This window comes from Thermobia domestica, chromosome 18 (genome assembly GCF_964235325.1).
Source record: "Thermobia domestica chromosome 18, izTheDome1.hap1.1, whole genome shotgun sequence".
Taxonomy (NCBI): domain Eukaryota; kingdom Metazoa; phylum Arthropoda; class Insecta; order Zygentoma; family Lepismatidae; genus Thermobia; species Thermobia domestica.
The window spans coordinates 40,106,933-40,132,353 of NC_137471.1; the positions used below are offsets into that span (position 1 = coordinate 40,106,933).

A 25,421-nucleotide genomic window follows, 5' to 3' on the forward strand; every position below is an offset into this window, starting at 1 on the left:
CGTGCTGAGAACGTTTCAGTGAGCGACGAAGTTTTTCAGTGTTTCTCCCTGATTTATTAATATACACAGTATATATTCTACAGTTATTTGGAACTGAAGTGAATTTTCTGATCATTTATGGAAATACTAGTTAACCAGATCTTCGACAGCCAGAACGATGCGAGCCATTTCGTTCTACCAGTTCGTTATCTGTACGTTCACACGCTCGAATTATCGCAATGTCCAGTGCGTCGTGGCAAGTGGACTAAAATTAACATCAATTCTTTCCCACATTCTTGTGCATGCACATACAGGTGAATTAACCTGAGTGCTTTTGAGAATGAACTGCCAACATTGATCTTTTGATCAATGCAGCTCGTATCTCGAACCTGTGATTTCGAGGAGTGTTACTCCACGTTTCGAGGCAGCAACTACGCAAGTCGCGTCGAGCAACAAGTATGATGATGAGCTAATGAGCGCAAGCTATTAGACGGTGAAGGACGTTTTCTTACGGCTAGCCCCAATCAGTAAGTCCCACGTTCACATACCTTGTGCGTCAAAGTTATAAACACGTCCTCCAACATTATCATTCCACTTTTGAGATTATCTATTTTTACCGACGATTAACATCGACGTTTGATGATTATTTGAGCAGCAACCTATTACTCCGTGGGATTATCCCGGCGACAATTTCCCCAGTGCTAATCCCCCATGTCTATTAATGGTGTGAGAAAAGCATATTTAGTGAAATCATTATCTTAATCTTCAATCTTAATCTTCAATCTTAAATTAATATATAAATCGACGAAGAGCTAGAGTACACTGAAAAAGTAAAGTGTGATTTTAGTAATGGAAATATTTAAACATGTGCAGTGTTAGTGTTGTGATCGTTTCTCTTCGTTATTTTTTCTTTTTCATAGTATTCTAATAAATAAGTAGTCATTTAATCCAGTGCATTTTCGTTGTGTGTATGAGTGATGTTTGTGTGTGTTGTGGTCTGGATAACAGTCTGATCGTCCGTGAGGTTGTCGAGACAAGGCGTCCGAACCTCTCGGTGTTCAGTGCTCATCTCATCATTAAGACCAACTAGCAACTCGAAAATGATTTTGTAATCCTTTCTTGAAGAGATCCTTCAATGTCTTACCCAGGTAACTCTAGCTCTCCGGAAGATACTCATTGGTAGGACAACGGAGGACACAACCACAAACAGCAACTCGACCAGGCGATTACACATAAATGGCAGCCCGAACAGACTCAAGAATCGATTACAAGATCTACAATCTATGTCTCATATAATCTCGGTTCTGAATAAGAATGCTAAAATTCACATTTTACTTGATTTGGTTTCGTCTCCCAATTACATCTCAAAACAGATTTGTACTACTCTCCTCAATTACCATCAAGCAACATAAAGTTAGCAGATAATTTCTTCTGAATTGAGACCAGAAACTACTTGAGGAGACGAGAAAAAGCTTTTTAGATAATTCTTCGAAAATCGAGACTAGACGAGAATTCTAGAAAAATTGACGATACGAGAAATTCTCATTTCTCGTCTTCCTCGTAGGGAACACTATTGTACTTGGGATTGAATTATGGTCCTCACATCAAGTGTGAAGACTGTACTATTAAGCCATCAATCTTCTCCCTCGTTTCTAATACGGCAGACTTAATTTAATTAGTGGTAAGTTTGCATACTAATGCTCACGAGACGAGACAAGAAATAAAGTTTTTCCCTGTCGTCTCTTAAATTAATTTTTGGCTTCTCGTCTCGTTTTGATTCTCGAAGAATTGTTTCTCTTCTCGTTTTATAAATGTATGTCTTGGTTTCCTTCTTAAATTTATCTGGAAATTATGAGAACGCTCCCGCGTCACGAGATGTTCACTATGAGTGTAATATGCCGACATTTAAATCATACACTTCTCGTCTCACCTCTTATTGAAACATATACTGCTCGTCTCGTTTCGAAGGTGACAGGAGAAATTTCTGTATCCTGGACATTACTTTCTCGATTCTCCAAATACTAAATTTCTCAAGCCCCTTTCATGCTCTGTTTCAATTTCCTTAGTTCATCAATTATTCAAAAGATATGCTCAAATTAAATATTCCTCTTTGAAACATAATTTCTTCTTAATGAGATATATTTTCTAAACGAAAATTTCTCTATGCTATCTTGCATGATAGATTTTAAAAGAACCTGTTGTTTTAAATGTTACTAAGTACTAAGAGAATGTTTAAACGTTCTCTTGAGATTTGTCAGAAATATAATTTTTAAGATTTTTTATATGATACGTATGTTTCTTATTACTATTATTCTCCCCCGAACATAACAGTTTTAATGTGATGGAATCAAAGTTCTAATTCTTTCTCTTTTCTCCTCTTAGCAATTAGTGCGTATCGTTGAATATATATATACAAAAATACATTTCTGTAAAACGACTTGCTTCTTTAAATCTGGTGTTGAGCTGGTCAACGCTGCCCACCATACTATACGGTGTGCGCCTGCTTGTCACTACTTTATGTGACGTCACTCACTACGACGAAAGCCTTCTCTTGAGACGGTCGTGATCGTGCGGGATTCACATCTTTCTGATCTACTTGTATCGTCAACAGTCGGGTTTCAATACCAAGTTGGCACTCGTACACTTCACGGAATTCGACAACATACAGAACGTTTTGTTTTCTTTCGGTGTCATGAATCACCTCTCGAAGTATGTGCACATCATTCTGTTCGGTTTCAATTGTAACGAGTCGATTTTCGATTCCAAGATTGTACCCCTGTCAATCTTACATGATGCGGAATTCGCCAATATGCAAGATGACGTTTGGTCTATTTTTGATGTCCTGAGTCACCCCCCAGAGTTAATGCACTCCTTTCGGGTTCACCCTGTATACTTATATTGGTGCTCACGTCATTTGAAGCTGACTCGTTAAAAAAAAATCTGTTGTCGTTTCGTTATTGAGACGAGACGTGATGTAAGAATTGTTCCCTCTCGTGAGAAACACTAAAAGTACTCAACAAAACTGCTTATATTTCTCATGTCTATCACTTGCCAGTTTAATGAGGTCATAATTTCAAGAGAGTTAAAACGAGCTGAACGAGTGAGCTATTTATCAAAGTAGACTCGACTCGAAACTCGAACTCAAAAACAGCGACTGCACAGTGGGCCAGAATCAGAATCTGACTGGAAAAAAGTAGTTTTGGCAACTACGTCTAATCTACATTCGAACAGCACAGTTGTGTTAAGTAATAAATAAGGTTTCTTGCTGCGTATCAGTAAACACGGATAATAGCATATAGTGGCGGCAGCAGCACTTCAAAATTGATAGTTCATTATCTGTTTTATAGCGCGCTGAATTGGGGTAGTATGAACGTAAGGTTTGCGGTTTAATTGCACATGTGAAAAGGCAACGAACGATCGCAAAATAAGCTATGAGTAAAGGTATGTACATCTACTTGCTGTTTGACTAAAGTTTTGATTGATTGGTTTACGCTGCTGTTCTGTAGAAGCATTTCTAGAGAGTCGAAGTATTCACGTATTGAAGAACTGCTATTGGAAATTGAAATTGAGATTTAAAAATGTACGTTCATGTCTGTATTGAGATCTTTCGTCATGGTGTAGTTTGATATATGTATTTCGAAATACAGTTGTGATCTACTGCCCGTTCTTGCCCGATTTTTATATTTATCGTCTTTTCAAAGTTAGGTGTAGCGAGCCGGATACGCTCTTCGTGACGTGAAGAACCTGTACGAGGTACTGCGTTCTAAACCATCAAACGAAGAACTTTATAATTATGATACGAACAGTTATGGAATGTAAATTCTTTCTGTGGATGTTCTTCGCAGTGTGAGAGTGACTTTAAGTGCCTTCAAGGAGTACGTTTGAGGAGGAAGTTTCTGTAACAGAGTTTTACATCTTCCCATTCACCATTGTGAACACAAGTTTAGGGATATCATTTACTTCCTTCTCCTGAATTGGTACATTAGTAGGCTTTAAATTACGTATTTGCGTTTCCATTGAACATACCTCTTTTCTCGACAGCTCAGTTATCTTTTCTGGTACAATAATTTAATGGGTCGACAAAATCTAGGCGACAATGGTTTGGGATTTTGCTACAAAATTGCTTTGTCAACTCCCCATCTAATGTTGAATACAACTGTAAGGGAACGAAGGAGATAGCAAAAATATCTGATCCACTAGTTCAATTTGTCTTCTGTTTCAACTTTCTGTTTATACATTATGACAGCTGCTTCCATCGCAACCCCACTCACACATTAATTTCATTATGTCTCCATCTTTGATGCACTGTTCAATGTAATCTTCATGTAAAATCACGATGCGCTCAATTGTCTGACTTACTATTGCTTGTAAATTATCTTCGGCTGACGTGTCAGTTACTATAATATTCTTTTCTCTGGGATAACGCTTTAATTTTGCTTTCCACACCACTTTATACAACGGATATATGTCACAATGTTTTGCCTTTGCACCTAGTCTCAAATGTGCATACTGTCTTTTCGTTAAGTTGTTATCTATAATAAGAGCCACGACTTCATACGGAGAATAAGTGTTTGAGAGAATTTTGGCAAATGATAAGGCTTTTTGATTTTCGTTGCTCCGTTAGGTGTCGTTTGAGTGATTTCTCCTAATACAACCGCGGCATCTCTTTTTCCAGCAGCTTTCAATGAACATTGGGTAGCCAACACCAGCTCTTACTCAGAATGCTTTGTAACGAGTGGTTGTACAAGTTTTTCTTTCTTCGACTTTGTTTCCGGATCTTCGAAGAGTTTACTAGGTCTGCCTGATTTGCTTGTCAAAGGCCTATGTTCTTGGCTTCAAGAGATCGTTTTGAAACCAGTAAATACTTTATCGGAGAACTTAATACGTCCGTCCAACCAATCATTATATTTGGATAAAAATTTATAAGTCATTCTATTACACAGCTTCCAACGCTTCTCGAAATCACTTTGAGGGCACTTAAAATCACTCTCACACTGCGAAGAACATCCACAGAAAGAATTTACATTCCATAACTGTTCGTATCATAATTATAAAGTGCTTCGTTTGATGGTTTAGAACGCAATACCTCGTACAGGTTCTTCACGTCACGAAGAGCGTATCCGGCTCGCTACACCTAACTTTGAAAAGGCGATAAATATAAAAATCGGGCAAGAACGGGCAGTAGATCACAACTGTATTTCGAAATACAGATATCAAACTACACCTTGACGAAAGATCTCATTACAGACATGAACGTACATTTTTAAATCTCAATTTCAATTTCCAATAGCAGTTCTTCAATACGTGAATACTTCGATTCTCTAGAAATGCTTCTACAGAACAGCAACGTAAACCAATCAATCAAAACTTTAGTCAAACAGCAAGTAGATGTACATACCTTTACTCATAGCTTATTTTGCGATCGTTCGTTGCCTTTTCACATGTGCAATTAAACCGCAAACCTTACGTTCATACTACCCCAATTCAGCGCACTATAAAACAGATAATGAACCATCAAATTTGAAGTGCTGCTGACGCCACTATATGCCATTATCCGTGTTTACTGATACGCAGCAAGAAACCTTATTTATTACTTAACACAACTGTGCTGTTCGAATGTAGATTAGACGTAGTTGCCAAAACTACTTTTTTCCAGTCAGATTCTGATTCTGGCACACTGTGGACTGGGCTCGGAACTCTACTCGTGAAAATTACCTTTGAAACGAAACTTAAGTTTATTCGAATTCGAGTTGAGTCGAGTTATAGCTCGTCTCGTGCCCATCTCTACCCACTAGCGCCCAGGACGTTACGCAGTGACGACAATATATGGAAACCAACCGAAATTAGGTCAAACCGTACGTTTTCAGCGTCGGTAAGTTAACTGGTAGCAGTGGTAATGCCATTTTAGTACAAATTAACCCTCAGCGGTACCATAACTATTCTTCTCATGAGAGGAGGCAGACATAAAAATGATTAAAGTAAGACCGTCTTGGGTCGCTTAGATAAAGATTGGTACTACAGATACCATGTCAGGTAAGCCCCCATTAGCATCCTGAAAAGATGTGTGAAATTGCGAAATATAGAAATAATTGAAAATCAATAATGTTTCGAATCCGTATCTTTCGGGGTCTGCAGGTTCATTAAGAGCAGTTCGGAGGACCTTTTAGTTTGAGTTCAGCTTGCAATAGAGGAGAGTGGAAGGGAGTAATATATACAGTGATTTTAAATTATTCATATTAGTGCAGAGTCAATAGTTCGGAGATCACCGAGATAAATAGCAACACTACTGTAGAAATTTGTTTTTAAGCCATTAGTATCCTGTTGTTGGTAGAAATAGTGACTTGATAAAAATAATCAAAACAACTGGTATTAGTATGGAATCCATAGTTCTAGGGGTGCCTAAATTGATTTTCGACAATCCCTATACCATTTAAGTCTAAGTTTTGCTTCCATTAGTACCCTTTGTTGGTGGGAAGGTGATAACATTTAATAGGAAACAAAATCGACGATATTAGTGTGGAGTGAAAAATGGATGAAAATTAAACTGTCTCAATTGACTGAGATTAGTGTCAAATTTATATTTCGGGTTGTAAATCTATTAGATTACCTAAATTGATTGTCGCAACTCCCTATCCTATTCAAGTCTATAAGTTTAGCTTCCATTAGTACCCTGTGTTGATATTTAATGTGAATCAAAAACGACGATGTTACTGTGGAGTGAAAGGGGGTTTAAAATAAAATGTCTCAATTGACTGAGATTAGCGTCGAATTTATAATTTGGGTTGTAAAACTATTAGATTGCAGGTGCAATGACATGTAATGCCACGTTCAGGCGTGAGCGAGCATGTCGGCTGGATTCTGTAATTACAGGGGCAGCATCGAAGGCGTTGCTCATAGAATTACACGTATTTTAATGTCTGTGGATAAATGAATATTCTAGCGTATCTCCGGAATGTCTGGAGCAACTTCAACGAAACGTTGGAGAGTTATTACTTTCAATATAAGAAGAAAATATTGTGATATAAAGATACTTCAAGTTATGGATATTGGGGGGAGTGATGTGTAAAAATAATGTAAAACGACGACTGATCGTAGTGTGTTATCATAGTTTTCTCGGTCGTTAAGATGAATAGTGATTTTTCCCAGTGGTGTTTATATCCAAATTTATTCCCATCTTAAGAGGATGAAGGGGAGATCTGGAAAATGTCAAAAATTTATGAAATTATTGTTGACTTCATACTTTTCGGGAAAGCGTTTCTAATAACTTTGTAGCTTAGTTTGTTTTCACTTCAAGATCTGCACTTTCTGCCCACTTTTTAATCATATCAATTTCTCACCGTGAGAAGGAATGGTCATCTGAACCAGTATGTGTTTCAAGCCAATCTTCGCAATCAAGAAAACTTGAGTTGATATATGTTTAAGAAATAAGGCATGTTAAAATGAGATGGAGTGGGTCGGTGGGTCAAATGGATCAAGATTTGTAAGTGGGTCAGTGGATCGTGGGTCAACAGTACGTGACCCAATGCGAAACACCACTCACCGTGACACACACTGACTCACTGAGCTATTACAAACTATCGATCCATTCTGCTCACTGCATTGTAGACAACTTCATCTGAACACTGATGAATGTGTCCACGTTTTACTTTCAACACCTCTGCTTTTCTTTTTTCTATTTGATTCTAATAAGAGAAGAAGTTCAGGCCCTTTTGGATTTTGATATTTGCAATTATAATAATAGCGATAGGACTTACGACTTGGCATTTGTAATGCAGCCTATACGTATCTAAAGCTATCTACTGGAAATATAATTGTTTTATTACAAGTGTAACCTTTTTAGTCAGTGCAGAGGAAGGCGTGCATAATGGGTCAGAGTTTTCGGTAAGTTTTAGTGAGTCGAAATTGGTACAAAATGGCAGAGTGATTCATAAAGGGTAATGGATCAAAATGTGTCTGAGCGGGTCAATGAGTCACTGTGATTGGTGTGTCAGTATGTCGTGGATCAAGTTTTGATCGCCCACACTACCCCAGTCTAAAATTGTACTAAAGAGCAGAGGCTCGGAAGGTTTCTTCCCAAGAATGAGGGAAGAAACAATAGACTATCTAATAAAATCTCTCTTACCACAGGATATACCTGAAGAAGATTATAACTCACAAAATTTTATAAGAGAAATGCAATTACCACCTTTAAAAGAGAGAATAGAAGTAATAGAAAACCAAGAAATAATAAATCACATAAAACGACTTAAAAACGAAGAAGCTCCTGGACCGGATGGAATAAAGTCGGAAATTTTTAAACAATGCTGGGCACCATACCTAGCAAAACTCTTCAACTTGTGTTTTAAAAACGGACGAATTCCAAAAAGGTGGAAACAAGCAAATTTAATCATATTCAAAAAATCAGATGACAAGCAAAATGACGATCCAAAATCTTATCGAACTATCTGCTTATTAAATGTAATAAGTAAACTTTTCGAACGAACCATTGTGGAAAGAATAAACAAAAGCAGAATTTTAAATAATGACAAATTGCAATATGGTTTCAGAAAAGGAAAAAGCACTGAAACAGCTGTAAAACGAGTAATTGACCTTATAGAAGAAGGTAAACTGGAAAAGTATCAAGTTGTTATTTATGCCGACATTAGTGGTGCTTTTGACAATCTATGGGGACCAGTACTTTTAAAAGAACTCAAAAAACTAAAAATTAATAAAGCTCTCTACATCATGCTGGATTACTGTACTAACAGAACGATTACATTAAAATCTCCAGGAAAATATACAACAACAATAAGCACAGAAGGATGCCCACAGAGTTCAATATGCGGACCTTCAATGTGGGACATTACTTTCCAACCATGTTTAAGAAAACTAAACAATCTAAAAGAAACATTAGGCGTAGTTGGATATACGGACGATTTAGCAATTGTGATGACAGCATCCTCAAGAAGACAAATAGAAAAAGGAAATATAATATTAGAAAATCTGGAAAGATGGTGTATAGAAAATGAATTAACTCTATCGGTTGATAAAACGAAAATTAAAGTATTTGGTCAAACTCTACAGAGAGAACCCATAATCAAAATTAGGAACACTAAAATAGGAATTGTGAATGAATTCAATAAGTAGTGTAAAACTCAGAGATTTCATTTTCAATAAGTAGTGTATGGCTATACAAACGGCTAAATTACGAAAAACATATAACTGAAACAACAGAGAAGATGAAAAAAATAGCCAACAAATTTAACAGTCGCTATAAAAGTTCTTAAAATTGACAGAAAGATTTTTAAATTCTATAGCAAAGCTATTCTAATGGCTATTGCACAATATTGTGCCGAATCTGGGGTCATAGACTGTTTCTAAAAAAAAAAAAAAAAACTTAAGGTAAAAATTATTAAGAGTGCAGCGATTAATGCTAATTAGAACCCATGGCATCATAAAAACTATCTCTGCAGAAACAATACAACTTTTGGCCAATGAAGAACCCATACACCTTCAGATATTAAGATGATGTATTAAGACGTGGCTAAAGAATAATGAGAGAACCAAGATATTAGATATTACGGGAGAATTGCCAAGCAGCGAACACGATATTAACAAACTGATTAAACGGAAACGGGATGATGAATGGAGGGATTCGATAAAGGGACAAAGAACAAAAACCATTATCCCAAACTTAAAAATAAGAGAAGAAATGGGGACAATAAGTAGTGAATTAATAGAATACATCTCTGGACATGGACCGTATAAATCTCATCTGAGAAGACTTAATATAAATAATGACGATAAATGTACATGTAATGAAGTACAAACACCAGAACATGTCTTCTGGAATTGCAATAATTATATAACAAATAACAAAATAAGAGACCAATTAAAAAGGGATAATATACAAACTTTAGTAAACGATAAAATGAAATTAGGAAAATTACAATTTGTTGCAAGACATGTGGAAAGTTGTGGAAGGAAAGAAACGATAAAAAAAGAAAAAAATAACAAGACCCACACCCTGCATTGTAAATATAAAGAAATAAAGAATTAGAAGAAAATAAACCTAATCAAACAAGGAAAAAAACTAACTTCTGATGACAATTCCAGAAGTTAAACCTTACGTTCTTTATTTGTGTTAGTGTATAGTGCCTTGTTTAGTGTTTTGCAAGTGGTGGCAGGATTTTAAAATATAACAAGTGTTTTAGAAGAAGAGAGAAAATAAGAACATTTTACAAAGGTGGTGAGAGAAATTCAGAAAGGCCAAAACAGTTCTGATGTTGATTTCGAGAACTAACAACTAACGAAAAATTGGAAATCTGGAAGTCCGATTTCCATTCAAAGAACTTTCTTTTTTAGTGGGAAAGACAGGTATAAATAACATCAAGAAATAAATTCACACAGGGGTGACAACTATTTAAAGAAAGAAAAAGATCCAAGTAATGCTTGTTTAAATTATTTACTAATTATTTCTTTTCTCTTTTCAGCTCATACCTTTAGAATTTTATGCAAGGTGTTTCCTGCTCATGTATATGTATGTATATATGTGTGTGTGTGTATGTGCCTTTCTGTATCTTTTCAAATTTTTGAAAAAGTTAAATAAAAACAATAAGAAAAAAGAAAAAAATAAGGATAGGGCATGATTTAAATTTTGTTTTAGGTATCATGCCAATAAAAGATAATCTCTCCTCACCCTAACTGAGGCCAATCATAAAAAGAGAAGAGAAATCATACGAAAAAAAAAATTAAAAGAAAAAGTAGTAGAGAGAGAATTACGAGTAAGAGGCAGTAGCGTCTGCCATTTAATAAGACCATATGAAATGGCAAAGGTAGGGGAAAGTGGAGGCTCAAATAAAAAAAAAGGCTCGGAAGGTGCACGTCGGCAATTTTTCACAAATTTTTGCACACCCATCAGTTACAATACCAGAAAGCAATAAATCTGAAATGGTTCATTGTACCTTCTAATAGAACTCGGGATATAGGAATTTGTCTGATTTGTTAAATTAAGACCTCAATGATTTATCCTTCTGCAAACGAGGTTTACTCCATCGTTTCCGTGCGTCCCGGGGTACTTTTTTAGTGTAAGACACATCTAAATGTAAACAAACATGCATATGTTTGATTTAGCGTATTTCGTGGGATTAATTTTGTTGTTCGTTGGTGTTTCGTCGCGTCTATTCCGCTGGTGGTGTAATTTTCAAAATTTAATTGAGGCAGCGCGGATCGTCGCAGCGGTGCCGATAATTTCTTGCGAGAGATCGAAAGTTGTCTATCGGAGGTCAACCGACGCTTCCGGCATGGGAGGAGTTGTATCTGAAAAATAAAAGAATAAAGAATTCATAAAGTCCGTTGACACCCCTAAAAGTCTGAAGCGGTGAAACAGATGTCAAAGCGGGAAAACGTGTATTTGCTGATCCTTTAAAGAACGATGGGGCAAGATGAGTTTTATATATGAGTAGAAGAGACAATTCGGCATAAACTTTGACAATATCCACCGTTTCTTTTTTTTTTTTTTTGTTTGTTTTTTGTTTTTAAATTTTTCAATTTTTTGGTTACGTTAGGGCTAGTCCCAGTAGCATTCCTTCCATATCTGTAATCTACTATTAATCATAATTCACAATCACCTGTCCCTTAACATAAAGGGCACAACGTGGAATTTAGAATTTAACGTTAGTGATGTAAAAACTTAAAATTGGGCACTTTTTGTTTTACCTTCGTGCATTATTCTTTTGCAAAGGTAATAATGTGTCTACCTCTTCTGATATCGATTTCACAATTTCACACTTCTAGAGGTGGCCAGAGTTTTCAGTGAAAGATTTATTAGCATCTTAATCGCTATTTTGCACAAGTGTGGTATAGAGACTCGAGAATCCTACCGTCGTTTTATCTTTATTAATAGTTTTAAATGATATGATGTTTAATTCCCCTTGCCATTTGCAAATTTTGTATCAACCTAACGGAGAATTTTGGGACAAATTCTTTTACCTTGATAGGGGTATCTTCGCAATGAGGGAATACGTGTTTTCGGTTTTGACATCTGATTTACCGTTTCAGACTTTAGGGGTGCCAACGGACTTCATGGGTAAAATGCTTCTTTATTCTCTTATTTTTCGAACACAATTCCCTATGACGTAAACGTCGGCGGATCACCGATGGGCAACTTTCGACATATAACCAAAAAATGGCAGCGCGGCTGCGACGAGCAACGGTGGCCCCACTTCTGTTACGAAAATTATACCACCAGCGGTAGAGACGCGAGGAAGCACCAACGAACAACAAAATTACTAACAAAAATATCTTAAATCGAATATATGCGCTGCCTTCTATTTCAACTCAGGCAGAAAAAATAAAATTCTACCATCACCATTTCAGTTATTGTTGAAACTCTTTTATAGTAACATGACATGTTTCTAAGAGACACATTTTTTTTGTATTGCCGAAAAAAATTTTCCCGTAGAGGAATGGGCCATCAAAGACGGGGATGACCCATTGTAGGAAATTGTAGGAAACTAGGAAAACGGTCAACTTCGAAGTCTCACCATTCAGCTACGGAGACATGTAGAGGTATAATTCTTGTTGTGGTATGTACATACGGATATAGATAAACTATATTTTATTATAGTTTGATTTGGAGATGCATATGTTTTTGTACATAAATTAACAAATGAACGTCAGTTTATCTCAAATGTTGAAGTTTGCCTAATTTTTTCGAGTACTTCTGGTCCGAATTTTAAAATTCTGTTTTCACGGTTGGTAAGACCTAATTACCCGCTTTCTGAAAAAAAAATGTACCGCTTCTGTGTGCAATCGTTTCGTTGTTAAAAAAAAATATATATATTGTCAGATTTAACTTTACATGAGTAATAAACACACCAAGTACCATTCTTGGCCAGGTTTCATGAAATAATTACAGCCTTTTCAAGTTAGCGAAGGTCCGTTAACTTTGGTGTTCCAGTTGGCAACACTGGAAACAATAAAAGTGCAACGCTGATAATGTTTGTGTTTCACATTCATTAAATAACGAACAAAAGTTTTCTCCTGACTGTTTTTTATTATTTTGATCAAATATGCTCTCTGCAATAATAAAATGAGCCTGCCCCTACTCCTCCGTTTTCTTAAACCGAAGTAATCTCAGGTGGAGATTACTATTACTAAAAAAATTTTAAGTCCACTTATTTTAAATGGTTTTCGAAAACAGAATTTCACTTTTTTTCAAATGAACCAATCATTTGCTTGTTTTGTGTCTTCTTCGGTAATAGCATGTAACCTTGCAGATGTTTCAATAGGTTTTGGTGCATTCACAACTCGTAGCACATTGTCGATAGTTACAAAACACTTATTTTCACTTCTGTTATTGTCTTTTGAAAACCTGTATTCTGTTGAAGGTCCATGTGGGAGCATGGACAGAACTTCACGTAATTCGTGATTTATGCATAGTTTTTCTGCTACCCAGCGCTGGTTATCATATATGCATGTAAAAAAAAAAATTCTTTCTGCAGACATCTTAAATCTTTACTTTGAGTTTCACAAACTCGATGTTTGTGGCACCGTGAAGTTAGTTTATTTTGACCCGTTACTGTCATAAAAACTTCGCCATTTTCCGAAAGCCAAAAGTACCTTCGTTGAATACTAGTTGCCAATCGCACACTTTCCTATTCTTGCTGACAACAATACAAGAGTAATACCCAGAGTTTGTACTTGCACTATACTCACGAATTCTTCTGTAGTTTTAATACTATATATATATATATATATATATATATATATATATAATGTTTTTGCCTAAGGTTATGCTGGATTACCACATTCTTTACAACCCACCCCCAATACTGTCGCAGAAACCCTTGCATGGACGGTTTCACTGAAAAACCAAAGCTATATATGACTTTTCTGCATCTTGAACACCTGAAAGCGATTTCTAGAGGGATGCAGCACAATCAGGAATCACTGACATGGTTTGGGAAATTGTAGACACTTATTTTCAAGTATTCGAACCTTTTTCTATAACCTATATTTTCGCTTTTCTTCGAGTATTTTTTTTAACATTGTCTGTGACTATGAGTGTATGAGCCGAATCGTGTTTTGTCGTCGCTTATTACAACAAAACACTCATTTGTTCTGTAGGGATGGGAAATTTGCTCGTTCAACAGTGATAACTCTGAATTTCACTTTACAGAATAACAGTCCAGTTTTCAGCGAAGTCTACACGATATAGAATTTGTATCTTCTAGCGATTAATTCTCTTTCCATTTTCTTGTTGTAGTTATGAATAACAATTCTTACAATTAAACCAGCAACGCACGATACGAAAACAAAAAGTAGCACAGATTTTAACGAGATCATTGTTTTCCCATATGGCATACGTAGCACTTTCATTTTCATCAGGATCAATAATTAAAAACTCCATACTTATTCCTTCCACTCCAGAACGTTCACCACATACTTGAAGAAGACAGCTGTCATTTTATACGGATCATATTATTAAAGAATATAGGTCACTCATAAAACCTTCAATACAGGCTCCACCTTTGATTTGTTGAACGCAGTAGCAGCTAACTTAAAATTTGCAGGGGGCGCGATGGCTCAATGGTAGAGCGTTCACCTCTGGTGCTTGGAGTTCCTGGTTCGATCCCAGCTCACGCCGTGTGGACGTTGTGGTGGACAAACACTGTGCTCATGGGTTTTCTCGATGTTCTCCCGTTTTCTCCTATTTTCTTAATTCCACCATTTCACTCATCTCTCATTATCCGTCTCCTTTAGCCTAACCGGCATTAACGTGGGATGTTAAACTTAAAGATTTCATTTCATTCATTTTTAAAATTTCCACAATACACAAACACATTTCCCTCACAGGTTGCGAACTTACCTACTTTGGTCGATTAAAATTTCAAATGACCCATTCTTATGCTGGGATTGTTCTGTATAAAAAGCCCGTAAATTTTTTAATGGAACGCGTAAGAAAGTTCCGATTTAACTCTGTCCATTTTCGATCACTGTAATGACTTTGCACATAAGAGGACTTTATCTGGAGCATTCCAAATCATCACTGAGGTAATAGTTCAGGCTTCTTATAGATCATCAGAATTTATTGGATGGCCGTTTCAAGTAAACTTAAAATTTGTGAGTTTCGTAATCGTAATTTCCACCTCAGATTACTTCGGTTAAAGGAAACGGAGAAATAGGGGGAGGCTCATTTTATTATTTCAGAGAGCTTTTTTGATTAAAGTAATAAAAAGAAGTCTGGAAAAACTTTGTTCTTCATTTAATAAATGCGAACCACGATCATCATCAAATCGTTGAAATTTTATTGTTTCCAGTATTGCCACCTGTGACATCAAATTTAACGGAACTTCGCTAACTTGAAAAGACTGTAGTTTATTCATGAAGCATTAGTCGAGAATGGTACTTCGTGTGCTTATTACTCATATAAAGCTGAACCATGTGGCAAAATTTTAGAATTATAAATTATAGTGTTTCCGAGGAAATGACGGCCGAAAATGGCAATTTGGAAAATTTAACAATTTCTGGAATTTATAGCGACAAAACGGTTTCACACTAAGTGATACAATTGCTTTTTTTGGGGGGGTGGGTGGGGGTGAAAGCGAGTAATTAGGTCCTACCAACTGTGAAAACAAAATTTTAAAATTTGAACCGGAAGTGCTCGAAAAATTCGTAAATTTTGACTTTTCAGATAAACTGACGTTTGTTTGTTCATTTATGTACAAAATAATACGCATGCGCAAACCAAACTACTAACTAACTAAAATATAGTTTATTTATATCCCTATGTACATACAAATACTAGAATTATACCTCTGCCTGTCTCCATAGCTGAATGGTGGAATTCCGAATCTGACCATAATCCATATCTTCTACAATTCATAAATTGTACTCTTCGTCTTTGATGATCCATTACTTGGCAGGATTTTTTTTTTTGACAAAACAAAAATATGGGTCCCATAAAAACATGTCTAGTTGCTATAAAAAATGTTTCATCGAGATCTGAGATGGTGATGGTACATGCTTTGCCTGAATTGAAATGGAATATACCATGCGTTATTTGTTTATATTCAGGAGAGTCTTAAACACACTAAAGAAGTACCACGGGTTAGGCGCGAACCATCGATCTAATGAGTACTACGCGCTTGTTCTTCTGACTTCGCCATGGATACGATGAAGAAAACCTCGCTTGCAGCGGAATAAATCATTGAGGTCTTAATTCAGGCAATCAGATAACTCCGTATATTTCGAATTCTATTAGGTGTTACCGTGAACCGTTTCAGATTAAATGCTTTCTTGTGATTTATTATCTGTGCAAAATTTCAGCAAAATCGCCGGGGTGCACTTTCGAAGCCTCTCCTCTTTGCTGCTTCACTCGCTTGTCTTTTGCTCTTAATAACTCGTCGTTTATTTCTCTCCGTAATTTACGAAGTGTGTAAAACGAATGTTAGTTTATGGAATATGTAACTTGTGTATGGAAACATTCTTTTTCTTGTATATGTGAAGCTGTGAGTTATTAATCGTTATCTCTATGTGTTCTCTTTTACAGTTCTCCAAAGTATAATTGCGTACGTGATCTTTTTCCAAGTCCCTTAAATTTGTCAGATGGCAACAACAGACTCAGAGAGTACCTCGTAGTATCGAAGCACGCCCTTCACTCCTTGATGTTTGCTGTTTAAAATATTCAGCTCCTTTTTTATAGTTTAATGACATGTTAGTTTCAAAACAAGATAGTACCTTAGCAAATGCAGAATCATTCTTGTAGTTAAATGAAATTAAATCTTGAAATTTTACGTCCCACGATTATGCCGCCTAGGCTAAAGGAGACGGTGATGTTGTGGAATAAATGAAATAGTGGAATGAAGAAAGTGGGAGGAAATGGAAGGACCCCGAGAAAACACAAACACACACGGTATTTGTCCACAACAAAGTTAACTTGGCGCGATCGAACCAAAGACCCCAGGCACCAGAGGTGAATTCTACCACTGAGCTACCGCGGGTCTCTCTTGTAGTTAAAGAAAACGTACACCCTTTTTGAACAAAGGCAAACCAAATATGCTTAAGGTTCTAATGTTTAGTGTCTTAAGGTATCCCTTAGCTCTCAGTATAACTGAAATATAAATGTACAGTTGTTTTGTTACATGTTAAGCACTTTTCTCCACTTGTTATTCAAATCTTTTGAACTGTATTCGAATCCCGCTTGATGCCTGTATTTATTTTTTTTTTTTTTTTTACTTTTCCGCTGATTCAGTTTACAGTTTCTAATATTATGAATCATTTCCTTTTTTTCTTCAGGACAAATCACAGTTCAGAATGTAGTTAACTGATCACCGTTTCTATCCGAAGATTTCCCGAGCACTAAGTAAAACAATAATCTTAGCATTGTGTTTTCTGTTTTATAGGTTCGACAAAATTGTTATTTAAAATTAGTTGAAGCTTTTACTTTTCCTACTATGTACATTAACGGGAGATGCCAGTGTTTACCCTCTCCAAAAACGTATATCCTCATGAAGAGGTATAACTTTCCCCCTCTAGATTTTATTTGAGTGTTCATTACAGATATTGGGCCTAACTTTTATTCTGTTCACAAAAGAACTATAATTATGAACAAATCTTGTTTAGTAGATTTATTTAGGGAAACTCCCTTACTCATTTACTTATCTGTGTGTCCATCCGTCCAAGAGACGAAATAAATCTTAAGGAGTACTTGTATCATCACATTTACCAAGGACGCAAAGGGTTAAAACATAGAACATAGAAGTTTGGGTACGGAGGCAGTACTCAAAATGTAAATGATAGAAACTGACCATTACTATCTCTTGTTCATCACTGTAGAAGAGAAAACTCAACAGATATCGTAAAGTAATTTTTTAAATGAAAAAAAAAAAAACGTTCCAGGAATACATTTTCTGTATCCTTTATTATCTATTTAAACCAGAAGTGATAGAAATCCACTGCAGCTTTTGATTTCAGTATTGATTTAGCGATCTATTAATCTTTCTACCTATTAACATTTTCGTTTCAGGGAGAAGTGTAACATTTTTATAACTTCTAAATTACAGTTATGTTCTTAAGACACTATCAGCTGAACAAATCTGTGTTTCATTTTTCTAATAACAAAAAGTATTCTGCAGCAAAACTAATACCGTCATTCAGTATCTACACATTATTCGTTTCAGGTGTGATTGTACAAGAACTTGTACATTGATCATACAAGATCAGTATTGCATCTGTTAACATGAATTACCACGATAAATCGCAGAAAAATCGCGCGTAAAGATAGTAAGATCTAAAGGAGAATATAATACGCGAAGGTAGTACAAACCTGAAGAAAGTAAATAAGCGTGCGGCCATTTTCTATATATATTACAAGTCTTCTGAGAAGTACATAGATTTGTTGTCCGCGTCATTCGTACTCAAACTACTACGCACTTAGATGCATTGCGCGTGAATATACCTCTATTACTACTGCACATTCATTCTTAAGTACTAATGCCAATTTAATGTAGTGTGGCAGATATGAGATAAAACTTTCATTTTGTCGTTGATTGTATCTACAACTCTCGATTCCTTATTATTTTTTTTCTTTCCACTCTCTTAGATAAATATTTTTTGTATTATTTTTGTAGGAAAGGAGGACCTTTCACCTGGAAACATCGTTTGATTCACAATCATCTTCTACTTAGTTCATATCCTGTAGGTGATTGTTAGCAACTAGATGTTGGAATTGTCACGATGGAAGATGAACACAAACTTACATGTGAATTAATTTCTATGCTATCGGAAATTGTGCACAGGGCTGAAAAAAGCAAACGTTTTAATGGAAATCCAGTTGATGAAAATTGTGTGCGATTCACGGATAGCAAAGAAGCCAAGCTGACAGTAGTCCGAAATGAGAGTCCGATAACACATCAGAACGTTACATCTCCAACTTCGGGATTACTACCCGTAGTGAAACCTGAGCCAAAAACCAATGATGATAACACATATTTAACGGATTTCGTTGACGAGTTAAAAATTGATAGGTTTGCCTCATCTGTAAAATCAGCTGATTCATCGGCATTTGAGGATGGAATTGAAGATGGAAAAGGGGAACCTTATAGTCAAAGGTAATTTCGTAATATATCATATTTGAAAATACTGAAAATATTATATATATATATATATATATATATATATATATATATAGTATTTCTTTGTAAAGTATTAAAATTTATTTCTTCAATATAAAATTTAATAATTTTTTATTTTTCCAGACTGATTTATATATCAGGTTTATCCGAAAGAAAGGTCTAATATGCATGTTTTTCACATTGAAGTTCCGCTGGCACTGCACAGTAGGCCAAGTACACCGAAAACATGATGAAAACCTCAAAAATGAAAGTTCGTCAACGGTTATATCACCTAACGCATATCATCCAGGAAGTTCTCAATCGTATATAGCTGTCAGTGTTACTGACATGTTCATTGCTTTGATTAGGAGTGAAAGCAAAAGCAAAACTTTGTAAACGTTCTATGTATTTTCAATGGTACAAAGGTTAATTTCGCGATATTTTTACGGACATTAGAATCGAATCTACCGATGAGTAACTATTGTTTATCTGTGTGTGTATATTTTAATTCAATGATACATATCTAGTTTTGATATTATATGTAATTTGTCGATTATATGGATGCTTATGGAGAAGTAAGTTGTCAGTCACGAATTAAAATACATTTTTTTTATGGTTTCGTAGGTTTTTAATCCGGGAAAAGCGGATAGAAGATGGGGATTTTCGCAGTTCGATACTTGAATTATTTATGTTTTTGAAGCAATGAACCATTTTTGCCCGTTTAGATTGTAAGCGTATATTTTTTGTGGATGGTGTGTGAAATTTTGTAACCAAAATACACCATATGAATACCTAGTTTGATATCTTTTCAAACCAACACCACAAAAAATTACTAATAGAAAGCTATTTGACTTTCTGAGGAATGTAGAAGAGAACAGAGAAGCCAAGAAGCAGCAGCTTCTGAGCTTCGTGGAAGACTAAATAATAGGTAGAGAGATGTTATGTAGTGATAACCAAACAGCAGTAGTCACCTTTTCTTATCCGATGTTCCATAACCTCGAAAAATGCAATCTCGAGTACGATAAGGTAGAGAGAAATTATGCGAACTTGCTGAGTACTGATATTAATTTGGGTGACAGTGAACAATAGCCATCCACCTCGGCAAAAGTCAAACACCCAAAGCAGACTTAGTAGAAAGAAGTGAAAGATTAAAGAGAAGAAAGACAGGCAATTCAGTCAGCCAAGTGTGAAAACACTCTTGTTTATGCAGCCGCGATAAAGTGCAGAGAACAAAGATAACTTGACAAGTCAAAAGTATCACAAGAAATCTAGCAAGTTCAACTGCAGCGAACAAGATTAGTAAGTTCTGGACACAATCTGAAAGACACACTGCAACGTCGTACGATTCAGGTAAGAGTCTGACGTTGAATATATGGCGTTTCAAGTCCAACACAGGATCCATTTGACGATGCTAGGCGGCCAATCAGCAACGGTATGACCACGTAAAAGTCTACACAAACTTGTTATTTATGCGTCACAAAACCTAAAGATATGAACAGTTAGAAGACCTCCATCAGCAAGCCTAAAAATCCCGACTCCTTCAGATTTAGTCTTTTTTTATATGTATTTATTACGTTCCTGGGGTGGCTTCTTCATGTGGCCTTAAGACTAAATATAAAGAAATGGCAAGTTGGGAAAGAAGATCAGAAAAGCGCAAAGGAAAGGAAGTCAGACATATAAAAGAAATTGAAAACTTAAGTTAGGTCTCATACTTGATTAGCCAAAGCTGGGCAGCAGCGGCAGATGAAAAGAACGCAACATGGCTGGAAGGATTTTTTACAATGCGGAAAATGTAGCTGCGATAAAAGGACTCTTCAAGAAATTCATCGAAAAGTCTTCTGTGTTACTACAAGCTTTATCTTCAGGACTGGATATCGAGGGGAAACACATTTAAAACTCTGCAAGTGGCATCCCGGAATTGTATATTGCAAATTACCCATTGTTCTACATGTCACAATCAGTTCAGAGGCCCGGTAGTACATCAGCAGTACCGAGAGCACATTAAACAGTACCAAGAGCATTACGCACGTAAGTGCTCCAAAGAAAAGGCAGAAAAAAATGTTCCGACTAATTGTGACACCTGATCCCCTAACTTCCACCTTACGACAGGCCATGTCTCAACGAACCAGAAGAAAGCACCGTCGGGAAGTCCTTTCTCTCCTGAAGCCACACGTGCGTGCAACAAGGATTGAGTTTGATTGAGAAAAAATAGCCATATAAGTACGAATATATCTATTTTTCCACTTTCTTTTTCATTCAACCTTGAGGTTAATACAGTGGTGAGCAATGTGAATTCTACGATGTGGAATGAGAATGTAAAACATGGAGCACGGGAAATGAGACAACATATTCTAAAAAGAATCAAACTGGGAAACAGATGAGTAACCCGAAATACGATGACAATCAGCACAGAAAACACAAACTGTCAAGTGATATAGGTCGTAGAAAAAAGTGGCTGCGATAGTTTGTGTTGTTTCGAAGCATAATAGTGTATAGCAAGTATGATTTCACTTGTTGCTAGTTTCACATCCGATTGTTCTTAAATATCTCTACTCATATTACACACATACACACACACACACACACACACAAACATGTATATATATGTATATTTTTGAATTATTGTCCACCATTTTCCCTTTTAGTATCAAATTCGTACTGAGCAACCTCCTATACTTATGCATATCAAGTTCCATCAAAATTAAAACACGACTTCCTCTTTTCGCCAAGTTTTCGAAGTTCCTTTCCCCCTGTGCACTGGTGTAATTAAGTTAACCCTTTCGGACCCAGACAATTTTCGGCGTTTTCCTACATTTTCAGTTAGTGACTTATTGCTCAAAAACTATTTACCCAATTTATGTGGTTTAGAAGGGGAATGTGGCTATTTTTTGGTGTAATTTACATTGCGGTGAAGCCAGTGGGAGAAAAATATAGGAGTGAAAATTTACAAAAAAATTCCCTAACAAATTTCAAGATTTTTTTGTAACTACCACCACTGTTCCCATATGGTGGAAGTCACCAAAAAATTCTTTTGTATGTTGACAAGGTACATAGAAAATCTGAAGTCGCTGGCTGCCTTATAAAAAAAGTAAGAAAAGTCTCTCTCTCATTGTAGACAGATTATTTTCCGTCTTAGAAGCAAAAATCAAGAGTTATACTTGTGCTGCAGCTTCCCTAATTGTCCTCTTGAAACATTGTATGCTGCATTGAGTTTACCAGAATCGAGACTTTCAGATACAGGTACGCTTGTTCCAATATCGCTAACAAGAAGGAAATTATAGAAGGAAAAGTGGGATATTATTCGATTTTTACACCTAAAATCAAATAATTTTGTGATTAAAAACACTGTTACCAGACGTGTGTGTAGTATCTTAAAATAAACTTTGGTACACCACTAATATATCCTAGAAGTATCATGACTATGTCTAATAAACTAAGCAAGACATTAAAAAATTCTCATTCTAGCAAAAAAGAATAACAATTATCTTTTCACTTAGAGAACAGGGTCTACTGTAAACCTCCAGTCTGTTTTCCCTAATTTTCCTATTGAAAGTTTCTATGGTGCTTTATGTAAAGCAAAGGTAAAAGAAAATTCGAAAATTCACGAATTTATGAATTTGAGCTGAAATTTTAGAAGGAAATTCGATACTCAGAAAAAAAAAAGAAAATTTATATGGTAAACTGTCCAACCATAATTGGAAAAAAATTATCCCGATATATTAATTAGTGTCAACACATGAGCGATTATAAAAGTGACACACCTGTGTGTGTCTCTCGCCACCTGAGTCCGGAAGGGTTATCAATCACAATTTCGGTATCACCTTCAATTGGAAACAGTATATGATATGTTCAACTGTAGGTAAAACGTGTCATACTACTGTAGTGTCTATTTTATTTTCATGTATGGATTGTTTGCTTGAAAAATTCTATTTTTGAATTGGTTGATTGATTGGCGTTTAAGGGAAGCTTCAACTTCTTGACTCTACGTTACTAATTGGCTTGGTCAGCAATCGCTAACAATTCTAATATATCAAAACAAGTTTTCTAAAACGCATTAATGCAAAATAAGTTCACAATAAAATACAAAATAACGTTTGCATAAAACACGTAGAGTGATCTTGATAAACTAAGACAATCAAAGAAAAAACATAAGAATATAACTAATTAATTAGCAATACGAATGAAGCGTGTAAAGGGAATTCTTTAAAATACACTTCATAAAACCGGATGTATTTTAATCCGAAGAACAAATTATGAAATATGAACATTGAAAAGGTATATCAAGATATGTATAATAGTATTAGATGGTCGTGAATTGTTTCTAGTGTATCAATATCCCCAAAAAATTCTTCGTATATTCAAATATATTTATATATATGTGTATGTATATATGTATGTATATAATATATAGTTGAAAAGTAATTGCTTGACTACCTTACAAAATTTTGATGCTAGAGAGAAATGTTTGATGCGCCGGTGTTCCAGAAGCTTTTAAATTAGTATAGAAGGGTGATTGTCAATTATGTTAATATGTTTAACAAAGATGAATTTATTTTTATTTACCTGGTACCATACAGATTGTCAGGAGACGACACCCAAAAAAATAAATACCGAGATGTGGGGAAGGGGCTGTACTAGTGCAACATCTCTCTATGCACCATTCTTAACCCCCAGCAACCAGAAGCCAACAAAAGCATAGTTATATTGCTGTATCTGATTTCATTTAAACAAAATGATATCTAGGAGAATGTATATTCCTAAAACATTTCCACACTTTTATTAACGCTCTACGGGTTAATTCTGATAAGCACATGACATGGTGTTAGCTGAAGCGAGTTTTCGTGAGCAAAGTTATTTTCGGTTATTTCGCTAGGAAATACCGAACTCATAGGTACATGCCAAATTTCGTATGCCGAAAGAATAGCCAACAAAATTCTTCTTCCTGGTGCCGTTCGTATACAACAGAATAAAGTTAGAATAATTTTCTTAATATTTCAATACATTCCTTGTTATTTTATTGCTGGATTGTGTATGATGGTGATTGAGAACTATTTCTGTGGCTTCAACGTTCATATTGGACAAGTTCAAACATATGTCAAGCATGCAGACGGCTACGAAAATTTACCTGCATTGAGGCTGTCATAACGGAATGCCGACATCTGACGTATAGTTCAAGAGCATGACATATAGCCATGAAGCCTGTCGAAAATGGTTACTGCGCAGAGAGCAGCGTCAGGGATGGAGACATAATGGACATAGTAAACTGTAATTTATGAAAAGTTTGTAAGGTAAATAATAACATAATGCTCTTTTTTTTTTTTAATACTTAAACAGAAATCATAGGACCAGAAATGGTACGAAGTATCTCAGTAGCTTTTGAAATTCTAAGTTATTTCAAGTGTTCCATCTGAAATGAAAGTTCAAATGATTAAGCAATAGAACCGAATTTTTGCATCGAATGAAAAATATTACACCTTGAACTCTTCCATGATGATATGAAATTACTACACGCACATTTATGTCGAAGAGCTTATTAAGTGTGTACCATAAGTCATGATGAATTAATATACCCTGAATTCGGGCCATATTAGCATACAAGTTGCTAGTGTTATCAGAATAATTGTCTGGTTCAACAAGGAAACTTTTTGAAGAAGGAAAGAGTATTTATTTAAAAAAGACATGCAAGATACGATCAGCAAGCAAAATTATGTAAGCTTAAGCTGTCCTGCGATTAGCGAAGATATCTGAAACTGTTAGAAGTTGTTTTTAGAGTTAATACAAATATTGTAATACGGAGGTCGATGCCTTAAAGAAAAACCCTGTTGTTTGAAGGAATTCTTATAAAGGAATGCTATCGCATTGCAGTCTGAACTAAATTGACTTCTGCGCTATGTGTCCAGTCTTTGGTGCATCATACTTCTTTCTCACGTTAAGCGAAAGAAGGCCTTTATGAAAAATATCTTTGAGGTGAATGAAATTGTCAGTAGTAGATCGGAGAGAGCTAAATGACACTAAAACTTTCTGGAGAGAGAGCTATAATAGTAACACATATTGCGCTAGTTCATTAGCCCTCAATTTGCTTAGAGGGGGCCGCGGTGGCTCAGTAGTACAGCATTCACCTCTGGTGCGTGGAGTTCCGAGTTCGATCCCAGCTCCTGCCAAGTGGATTTCAAGGTGGACAAACACCATGTTCTTGGGTTTTATCAGGGTTCGTCTTTTCCTCTTATTTTCTACATTCCAATATATCATCCATTTGTCAAAATTAGCATCTCCTTTAGCCTAGCCGGCATAACAGTGGGACGCAAAATTTTTAGATTTCATTCATTTGAAATTGCTTAGACACAA

General features: G+C 35.8%; 1 protein-coding gene across 2 annotated transcripts in view; it reads left to right on the forward strand.

The window, feature by feature from the left end:
- Positions 1 to 25,421, forward strand: part of LOC145675739 (uncharacterized) — an 83,639-nt gene that overhangs the window by 18,717 nt on the left and 39,501 nt on the right. For both annotated transcript variants that reach the window (XM_081746374.1, XM_081746375.1), the window contains exon 2: positions 18,594 to 19,073. In XM_081746374.1, the coding sequence (XP_081602500.1) occupies positions 18,700 to 19,073 (374 nt within the window). In that variant the 5' untranslated portion in view covers positions 18,594 to 18,699. The remainder of the gene's footprint in view (positions 1 to 18,593; positions 19,074 to 25,421) is intronic.